Source organism: Narcine bancroftii, chromosome 5 (assembly GCF_036971445.1).
Source record: "Narcine bancroftii isolate sNarBan1 chromosome 5, sNarBan1.hap1, whole genome shotgun sequence".
NCBI classification, from domain to species: Eukaryota; Metazoa; Chordata; class Chondrichthyes; order Torpediniformes; family Narcinidae; genus Narcine; species Narcine bancroftii.
In genome coordinates this window covers 183,487,919-183,498,312 of record NC_091473.1, presented here as the reverse complement: position 1 = coordinate 183,498,312, position 10,394 = coordinate 183,487,919, and the positions used below count along the sequence as shown (strand labels likewise).

At 61.9% G+C, this 10,394-nt stretch overlaps 1 protein-coding gene across 1 annotated transcript in view; it reads left to right on the top strand.

Moving 5' to 3' along the window:
* Positions 1 to 6,383: 6,383 nt before the first annotated feature.
* LOC138765386 (fish-egg lectin-like) overlaps positions 6,384 to 10,394 on the top strand; it is a 4,478-nt gene continuing 467 nt past the window's right edge. Inside the window, exons 1-3 of the mRNA XM_069942428.1 lie at positions 6,384 to 6,422; positions 6,945 to 7,125; positions 7,796 to 8,135. Coding sequence (XP_069798529.1) covers positions 6,384 to 6,422; positions 6,945 to 7,125; positions 7,796 to 8,135 — 560 coding nt within the window. The remainder of the gene's footprint in view (positions 6,423 to 6,944; positions 7,126 to 7,795; positions 8,136 to 10,394) is intronic.

Sequence of the window (10,394 nt, the reverse complement as noted above, 5' to 3'; positions counted from 1 at the left end):
ATGGAACAGGTGTCCCCATTGGGAATAAATGGGGACAGGGGGGGAATGAAGAGGGATAGGGGTGGTGTGGAAGGATGGGGGTGAGGAGGGAGGGACAGAGAGGAGGGAAGGGGGGGTGGTGAGGGTGGCTTGGGGCAATGAGGAGGGAACGTCAATGATAGGAGGGTCAGCCTGACTGGGAGGAAGTGAGGAGGGAGCATTGATAGTGGAGGGAGTGTTGGTGAGGGGTGGAGGTGAAAAGGGAGGGGGAAGTGAGAGATATTTTTGGACAATCCCCCTCTCCCCACCCAATGGATATCATAATTCCTAAATCTCCCCCATCCCAAATACACCCCACAATTTTGGATGACCTCCTCTCTCTCCCCACCCAATGGTAACAAATCTGTGTTGAGGAGGAGGGGTCATTGAGAGGATAGGGCAGTGAGGAAGGAGGGGTGGAGGGCCATGAGGGAGGGTATCACAGACACCCTGACCCCCTCAATCAAGTCCATTCGCACCGACTGCTTCCTTGGTGAAGCAGCCAAGAACTTACTGGACAATCCCACTCTGGGATATCTGATGAAGCCTCTTGGATTGCTCTGACCATCAACTATCATCAGAAAATCCTTCTCTGCTGGAGGAAGAGAGATTGGAGGGGGTTACAGAGACGGGGTGGGGGTGGAGGGGATCGGAGGGGGTAACAGACGGGGAGGGCGTTACAGAGAAGGAAGGGTGGAGGGGATCAGAGGGGTTACAGAGACGGGGGGGGGTACAGAGACGGGGAGGGGGGTACAGAGACGGGGAGGGGGGGTACAGAGACGGGGAGAGGGGGGTACAGAGACGGGGAGGGGGGTACAGAGACGGGGAGGGGGGTACAGAGACGGGGAGGGGGGTACAGAGACGGGGAGGGGGGGTACAGAGACGGGGAGGGGGGTACAGAGACGGGGGGAGGGGGGTACAGAGACGGGGAGGGGGGTACAGAGACGGGGAGGGGGGTACAGAGACGGGGGAGGGGGGTACAGAGACGGGGAGGGGGGTACAGAGACGGGGAGGGGGGGGTACAGAGACGGGGAGGGGGGTACAGAGACGGGGAGGGGGGTACAGAGACGGGGAGGGGGGGTACAGAGACGGGGAGGGGGGTACAGAGACGGGGGAGGGGGGGTACAGAGACGGGGAGGAGGGGGGTACAGAGACGGGGAGGGGGGGTACAGAGACGGGGAGGGGGGGGGTACAGAGACGGGGAGGGGGGGTACAGAGACGGGGAGGGGGGGGTACAGAGACGGGGAGGGGGGGGTACAGAGACGGGGAGGGGGGTACAGAGACGGGGAGGGGGGGTACAGAGACGGGGAGGGGGGTACAGAGACGGGGAGGGGGGGGTACAGAGACGGGGAGGGGGGTACAGAGACGGGGAGGGGGTACAGAGACGGGGAGGGGGGTACAGAGACGGGGAGGGGGGGTACAGAGACGGGGAGGGGGGTACAGAGGACGGGGAGGGGGTACAGAGACGGGGAGGGGGGTACAGAGACGGGGAGGGGGGTACAGAGACGGGGAGGGGGGTACAGAGACGGGGAGGGGGGTACAGAGACGGGGAGGGGGGTACAGAGACGGGGAGGGGGGTACAGAGACGGGGAGGGGGGTACAGAGGACGGGGAGGGGGGTACAGAGACGGGGAGGGGGGTACAGAGACGGGGAGGGGGGTACAGAGACGGGGAGGGGGGTACAGAGACGGGGAGGGGGGTACAGAGACGGGGAGGGGGGTACAGAGACGGGGAGGGGGGGGGGTACAGAGACGGGGAGGGGGGTACAGAGACGGGGGAGGGGGGTACAGAGACGGGGAGGGGGGTACAGAGACGGGGAGGGGGGTACAGAGACGGGGAGGGGGGTACAGAGACGGGGAGGGGGGTACAGAGACGGGGAGGGGGGTACAGAGACGGGGAGGGGGGTACAGAGACGGGGAGGGGGGTACAGAGACGGGGAGGGGGGTACAGAGACGGGGAGGGGGGTACAGAGACGGGGAGGGGGGTACAGAGACGGGGAGGGGGGTACAGAGACGGGGAGGGGGGTACAGAGACGGGGAGGGGGGTACAGAGACGGGGAGGGGGTGGACAGAGACGGGGAGGGGGTGACAGAGACGGGGAGGGGGTGACAGAGACGGGGAGGGGGGTGACAGAGACGGGGGGGAGGGGGTGACAGAGACGGGGAGGGGGGTGACAGGAGACGGGGAGGGGGTGACAGAGACGGGGAGGGGGTGACAGAGACGGGGAGGGGGGTGACAGAGACGGGGAGGGGGTGACAGGGACGGGGAGGGGGGGTGACAGGGACGGGGAGGGGGTGACAGGGACGGGGAGGGGGGTGACAGGGACGGGGAGGGGGTGACAGGGACGGGGAGGGGGTGACAGGGACGGGGAGGGGGTGACAGGGACGGGGAGGGGGGTGACAGGGACGGGGAGGGGGTGACAGGGACGGGGAGGGGGTGACAGGGACGGGGAGGGGGTGACAGGGACGGGGAGGGGGTGACAGGGACGGGGAGGGGGGTGACAGGGACGGGGAGGGGGTGACAGGGACGGGGAGGGGGGTGACAGGGACGGGGAGGGGGTGACAGGGACGGGGAGGGGGGTGACAGGGACGGGGAGGGGGTGACAGGGACGGGGAGGGGGTGACAGGGACGGGAGGGGGGTGACAGGGACGGGGAGGGGGGTGACAGGGACGGGGAGGGGGTGACAGGGACGGGGAGGGGGTGACAGGGACGGGGGAGGGGGTGACAGGGACGGGGAGGGGGTGACAGGGACGGGGAGGGGGTGACAGGGACGGGGAGGGGGTGACAGGGACGGGGGAGGGGGTGACAGGGACGGGAGGGGGGTGACAGGGACGGGGAGGGGGTGACAGGGACGGGGAGGGGGTGACAGGGACGGGGAGGGGGGGTGACAGGGACGGGGAGGGGGGTGACAGGGACGGGGGAGGGGGGTGACAGGGACGGGGAGGGGGGTGACAGGGACGGGGAGGGGGTGACAGGGACGGGGAGGGGGTGACAGGGACGGGGAGGGGGTGACAGGGACGGGGAGGGGGGTGACAGGGGACGGGGAGGGGGTGACAGGGACGGGGAGGGGGTGACAGGGACGGGGAGGGGGTGACAGGGACGGGGAGGGGGTGACAGGGACGGGGAGGGGGTGACAGGGACGGGGAGGGGGTGACAGGGACGGGGAGGGGGTGACAGGGACGGGGAGGGGGTGACAGGGACGGGGAGGGGGTGACAGGGACGGGGAGGGGGTGACAGGGACGGGGAGGGGGTGACAGGGACGGGGAGGGGGTGACAGGGACGGGGAGGGGGTGACAGGGACGGGGAGGGGGGTGACAGGGACGGGGAGGGGGTGACAGGGACGGGGAGGGGGTGACAGGGACGGGGAGGGGGTGACAGGGACGGGGAGGGGGTGACAGGGACGGGGAGGGGGTGACAGGGACGGGGAGGGGGTGACAGGGACGGGGAGGGGGTGACAGGGACGGGGAGGGGGTGACAGGGACGGGGAGGGGGTGACAGGGACGGGGAGGGGGTGACAGGGGGACGGGGAGGGGGTGACAGGGACGGGAGAGGGGGTGACAGGGACGGGGAGGGGGTGACAGGGACGGGGAGGGGGTGACAGGGACGGGGAGGGGGTGACAGGGACGGGGAGGGGGGTGACAGGGACGGGGAGGGGGTGACAGGGACGGGGAGGGGGTGACAGGGACGGGGAGGGGGTGACAGGGACGGGGAGGGGGGTGACAGGGACGGGGAGGGGGTGACAGGGACGGGGAGGGGGTGACAGGGACGGGGAGGGGGTGACAGGGACGGGGAGGGGGTGACAGGGACGGGGAGGGGGTTACAGGACGGGAGGGGGTTACGGGGACGGGGAGGGGGTTACGGGGACGGGGAGGGGGTTACGGGGACGGGGAGGGGGTTACGGGGGACGGGGAGGGGGTTACGGGGGACGGGGAGGGGGTTACGGGGACGGGGAGGGGGTTACGGGGACGGGGAGGGGGTTACGGAGACGGGGAGGGGGTTACGGAGAACGGGGAGGGGGTTACGGAGACGGGGAGGGGGTTACGGAGACGGGGAGGGGGTTACGGAGACGGGGAGGGGGTTACGGAGACGGGGAGGGGGGTTACGGAGACAGGGAGGGGTGGAGGTGACCGGAGGGGGTTACAGAGGGAGGGAGGGTGGGGGGGGTGGTTACAGAGACAGGGACGGGTGTAGGGGACCGGAGGGGGTTATAGTGGCAAGGAGTGTGTCGGGGACTGGAGGAGGGTTACAGAGACAGGGAAGGGTGTAGGGGACTGGAGAGGTTTACAGAGACAGGGAGGTGTGTGTTCCATCTCCCTGTGATCTGTGGCTGTGTCGTTGGGTGTTGCAAGTTCCCTACGTTGTGACATTATCCTGGCCACCATAGAACCAATCTACTTCCTTCACTGCTGGGTGAGGGGGTATATAAGGCATCCGGCTGGCTTGTGGGCACCACTTCCTGGCACAGTGAATCCTCTCCCAATGTCTGCCTCCCTCCTCTTCCTGCTGCAGGTCACTGCAGCTGCTGGTGAGTAATGTTCCTTCCCAACCCCCTCACTCTCCTCAAATCCACTCATTCTCCTCAACCCCCTTCACTCTCCGAACCCTCTTCACCTCTTGCCTTTTACGAACACTCACCTTTCCATTAATTCTCTCATTCTCCATTTTCACTCCCTTTCCTCCCTCTCTCTTTCCCACCCTGTATCTTTCTCCCTTTCTCTGTTACCTTTTCCACCTTCTACCTCTCCATTTATACTCCCATTTCTCTATCTCTCCACCTCCCTTCTCTGTCTATCCCCTCTACCCTTTCCCTCTCTTTTTCCATCCCTTTATCCTTTCCCCTCATTCTTTCTCCCCTTGATCTCTCCCTTTACATTTCTCCCTCCCCTCTCTCCTTTTCCTTTCTCCCTCTCTCTTTCTATTCCCCTCTCTTTTGCCCTTCTGTCTCTCCCCTTTCTATCTCTCCTTTTCCCCTCCCTCTCTCTCCCCTTCCTTCCACATCTTCCTTTCTATCCCCTCTAGCTTTCTCCCACTCCCTCTTTTACTCCCCTCCCTCCATCTCTCCCTCTTTCTCCACTCCCTTTACCCTTCCTCTATCTCTCCCTCTCCTGCTCCCTCAATCTCCCTCCCAATCTTTATCTCTCAAGTTTTCTGTCACACTTACCCAGGTGGAGGGAGATCTGTTCAGCTAACAGTCCATCTGGCTGGCTCATAGAGTAAAGGCACAGGGTAGAAGGCAGAGTTTTTGCAGAGTTAGGACATTGATTTTTTTGGTCTGAGGGTGGTCAGGAGCTTAATTGCCATAGGGAAAAAAAAACTGCCCCTTATATCTATGGGTAGAGGGGTGATTGCGCACATCGGGAGCTGCATAGAACCACAGAACATTACAGCACAGAAAACAAACCCATTTGGCCTTTCTAGTCTGTGCCAAACTATTATTCTGACCAGTCCCACTGACCTGCATCCGTCCATGTACACGTCCAAATTTGCCTTAAATGTTACAATTGAGTCCCCGTTCACCACCAGCTGGCAGCTCGTTCCACACCCCCACCCCTCTCTGTGTGAAGTTCCCCCTAATATTCCCCTAAAACCTTTCCCCTTTCACTCTTAAACCCATGTCCTCACCCCTCAGAAGAGCAACCTACATTTACTCTGTCTCTCCCCCTCATCACATTAAATATCAAATCTCCCCTCATTCTTCTCCGCTCCAAGGAATAAAGTCCGAACCTGTTTAACCTTTCCTTGTAACTCAGTTCGGGCAACATCCTAGTAAATCTCTGCCCTCTTTCTGTATTACTGCTATATTTCCTGTAAATTTGGTGACCAAAACTGCACACAGTGCTCCAAATTTGGCCCTCACCAATGTCTTATTTTCCATAACATCCCAACCTCCCCTTATCAATAGAACCATAAAACACTATAGCAGAGAAACATTCCCTTCAGCCCTTCTAGTCTGTGCTGATCTATGCCTCGTTTTACTGACCTGCACCCAGTCCATAGCCCTCCATTCCTTTCCCGTCCACGTGAGACCCATTCTCAATTGTCCTAGGTTTCTTGTGGTCTCGGGAGGACCCACTCCCCCGGGCAGGATGCTTCCGGTGGGCACCTCTGGTTGAGTGATGCTGGGCTCCCAAGGAAGCGGTTGGCTGTGGTTCCCTCTCTTGGCATCGAAGTGGATGGGATCATAATGGCTCACTCCTCCCACTGTCCCCCTCCAGAGCTGCGGGGAGCGGAGACACGGTTCTCCCCTGCAGGGTCCAGCTTCCCGGTCCGACTGCCTTCAGCTCCGTAAAGGCTTTAAGCAGCTTGTTGAAGGAGCCGACGGTCGGTTTTACTTAAAATCTTGCACGCCCCAGGGTATGGGTCCAGGATGGCGGCGCCTGTGATCGGCAGTGGGCCACGACGTGGGGTGGGTGGATGGGTGCTGCAGGCTCCGGGAGGAGCGGAGGATGGGGCAATTAACCTACGAGCTCTAGATTTTTGAAGGGGGGGGGGGGCCACGCAGATACGGGGGAGAACGTGCAAACTCCTCACAGATAGCGCGGGATTCAAACCCATGACGCTGGTGCTAACCGGGTGTGTCCTGACACCAGGCCACATGCCCCCCAATCCCCGTCTTGCTGTCGTCCTACGGCCGTAAGACACAGGAGAATAGACAAGCCATTCAGCCCATCGAGTTTTCCCCACTATTTAATCATTCTCCTACCCAGCCCCACTGCCCGCCCTTCTCCCCGTAACCTGGATAATCAAGAACCTGTCGATCCCTACCTTTAAATACACGCAATGGCCCGGGACACACACACACAGAATGGGGTGTGAATGCTCTGGGGAGGAAGGGGTACAACCTGTCTTACTCTTCCAAATCGATTCCCTCCTCCCCAGCGCTAACCTGCACCGCGGTCCCGGGACAGTTCGTGCAGATTGATGCTAGCAACGGCCAGGTGTACGGCGTGGGGCAAACTGGCGACGTGTACACGCGGATGGGCGACGGGTGGAGCCAGCTGCCGGGCAAGATGCAGCACGTCACCGTGGGGCGCTGCTGGTGTTTGGGGCCGTGGGGCCTAACCAGGAGCTGTACCGGCTGGTGGAAGGAAAGTGGGCCATCCTCGCAGGTGGGCGGAGGGACGAGACGGGGAGAGTTGGGGGGGGACGGGAGAGTTGGGGGGTGGACGGGGAGAGTTGGGGGGACGGGACGGGGAGAGTTGGGGGGACGGGACGGGGAGAGTTGGGGGGACGGGACGGGGAGAGTTGGGGGGACGGGACGGGGAGAGATGGCGGGACGGGACGAAGAGAGTTGTGGGGGGTGGGGAGACGGGACGGGGAGAGTTGGGGGGGTGGGGAGACGGGACGGGGAGAGTTGGGGGTGGGGAGACGGGACGGGGAGAGTTGGGGGGGTGGGGAGACGGGACGGGGAGAGTTGGGGGGGTGGGGAGACGGGACGGGGAGAGTTGGGGGGTGGGAGACGGGACGGGGAGAGTTTGGGGGTGTGGGGAGACGGGACGGGGAGAGTTGAGGGGAAGGGAGGGAGGAGAGGCGGACGAGAGAGGGGAGCTATACTGGCGGGTGGGGCATGAGGGAAATGAAACGGGCGGCCACTGGGGGATCCACGCTACCGTGGCGAACGCAGCCGAGGTGCTCAACAAAGCGATCTCCCAGCCTGCGTTCGGTCTCTCCAAGGTAGAGGAGACCACAACGGGAGCAGGACCAAGCTCCTGCCCCCCTCCGGATGCCGGTGGGTTGCAGGGATAACAGGCCCCAGTGCCTTCACCCCTCTCCCCGCAGGACTTCTGTCCCAGATCGATGCCGGGGGTGACCAGATTGTGGTGGGTGTGGACAAGTCCGGCGATGTCTTCTGCTCCAACCACAAGGCTGCAGTGTCGGCCCGGAGTTTCCTCAGTCCGGCCTACGCCCAGGTGCCGGGCAAGCTGAAGTACTATGCCTGTGGCCCTCGGAGCTGCTGGGGGGTCAGCCACTCGGGGGTGGTCTCTGTCCGGCTGGACATCACACGGAACCACTGCATGGGGGAGAAATGGCTCCGGGTCCGATCACGGATGGTGCTGGTCGAGGTGGGAACAGACGGTTCAGTGTATGCACTCAACCACTCCGGCTTCCTCTACCGCAGGTGGGTCCCCCCCGACTCTCTCCATTCCCCCCTCCCCTCCTCCCAGACCCTCACTCACTTCCCCACTCCTTCACTCATTCCCTTATTCCCTCCCACTCCTTCAGTCACTCCTCCCTCCCCTCCCTCTCTCCCTCCCACTCCCGCTCTCTCACACTCTTCTCCATCCCTCTCTCCCCTCCTCTCCTTCCCTCTCTCCCCTCCTCTCCTTCCCTCTCTCCCCTCCTCTCCTTCCCTCTCTCCCTCTCTCCTTCCTCTCCCTCTCTCCTTCCTCTCTCCCCTCCTCTCCTTCCCTCTCTCCCCTCCTCTCCTTCCTCTCTCCCCTCCTCTCCTTCCCTCTCTCCCCTCCTCTCCTTCCCTCTCTCCCCTCCTCTCCTTCCCTCTCTCCCCTCCTCTCCTTCCCTCTCTCCCTCCTCTCCTTCCCTCTCTCCCCTCCTCTCCTCCCTCTCTCCCCTCCTCTCCTTCCCTCTCTCCCCTCCTCTCCTTCCCTCTCTCCCCTCCTCTCCTTCCCTCTCTCCCTCCTCTCCTTCCCTCTCTCCCCTCCTCTCCTTCCCTCTCTCCCCTCCTCTCCTTCCCTCTCTCCCCTCCTCTCCTTCCCTCTCTCCCCTCCTCTCCTTCCCTCTCTCCCCTCCTCTCCTTCCCTCTCTCCCCTCCTCTCCTTCCCTCTCTCCCTCCTCTCCTTCCCTCTCTCCCCCTCCTCTCCTTCCCTCTCTCCCCTCCTCTCCTTCCCTCTCTCCCCTCCTCCTTCCCTCTCTCCCCTCCTCCTTCCCTCTCTCCCCTCCTCCTTCCCTCTCTCCCCTCCTCCTTCCCTCTCTCCCCTCCTCCTTCCCTCTCTCCCCTCCTCCTTCCCTCTCTCCCCCTCCTCCTTCCCTCTCTCCCCTCCTCCTTCCCTCTCTCCCCTCCTCCTTCCCTCTCTCCCCTCCTCCTTCCCTCTCTCCCCTCCTCCTTCCCTCTCTCCCCTCCTCTTTCCCTCTCTCCCCTCCTCCTTCCCTTACCCCATGTGTGTACCTGTACCCTGGGTCTCCCTGTTCTACAGCACTCATCATCGCCCTGCCATTCACGTGCAAGTCTTGGGTCAATGGGTGTCTGAGGATCATTAGGAACCCTGTGGGCTGAAGGGCCTGTCTCTGAACTGTGCGACTCCATGACTAGGAGATGTGGACGGAAGCTATTTCTTTTTCGTCAATCTCCAAAAAGTGATATTTGGAATATGCACCGTTCTAACACAGTTCAGGCCACTCAACCCATATAACCTACTAACCATTCCCTCCCTCACACCCACAGTCCTCTATTTCTCTTGCATCCATGAGCCTATCTGAGAATCTCTTAAATGTACCAGCCTCCACCACCACCCCTGTTCAAAAAAACGTCTCCCCTAAACTTTGCTGCCCCTCACCTTGTACAGACATCCTCTGGTGTTTGCTACTCTCGCCCTGGGAAACAGGCGCCGGTCTATGCCTCTCAGAATCTTGTCGACCTCGATTCACCCTCTTCTTCGCTCCAAAGGGAAAAGCCCCCAGCTCTGCTAAAACCTCGCCTCATGAGACCCATTCTCCAATCCAGTGCTCCGCAGCTTCCACATCCTTCCTGTAATGAGGTGACCAGAACTGAACTCAATAGTCCAAGGGTGAGCTGCAGCACGGCTGTTGAACTCAAGGGTGCAGAGGAGATTCACCAGGACGTTGCCTGGATGGAGAATAAGTCTTAGCAGAGCCGGGACTTTTCTCTTTGGAGCGAAGAAGGATGAGAGGAGATTTAATAGAGGTCGACAAGATCATGAGAGGCAGAGAGGGGGTGGACGGCTGGTGCCTGTTTCCCAGGGTGGGAGTAGCAAACACCAGAGGAAGTGGAAGGAGGGATGTTTAGGGGAGACGTTCTTTTTATAGAGTGATGGGAGCCTGGAAGGTCTTGCCAGAGGTGGTGGCAAGCACATAGAAAAAATATAGAGGGTTTAGTATTTTTGGGTATATGTGGGTCAGCATATCATTGAGGGCCGAAGGGCCTGTACTGTGCTGTAATGAAGACAGTAAGAGTTTTTACTCATTGTTTCCCCACCCCTGTTCCTCTGTCTGAGACTGCAGATGGTCACAAAGAGGATGGAGGGGTGGGGAGAAGGAACAAGGTGAAGGTCAGGCAGGGTGTGTCGCGGGAGGTGACCCCGTCAGTGAGGTGCTAATCCCAGGCACTCTTTCCCCCGGCAGACTAGGGATCACCCGTCAGAGACCAGAGGGCACCCAATGGAAGAGGGTCGACATCGTGGGA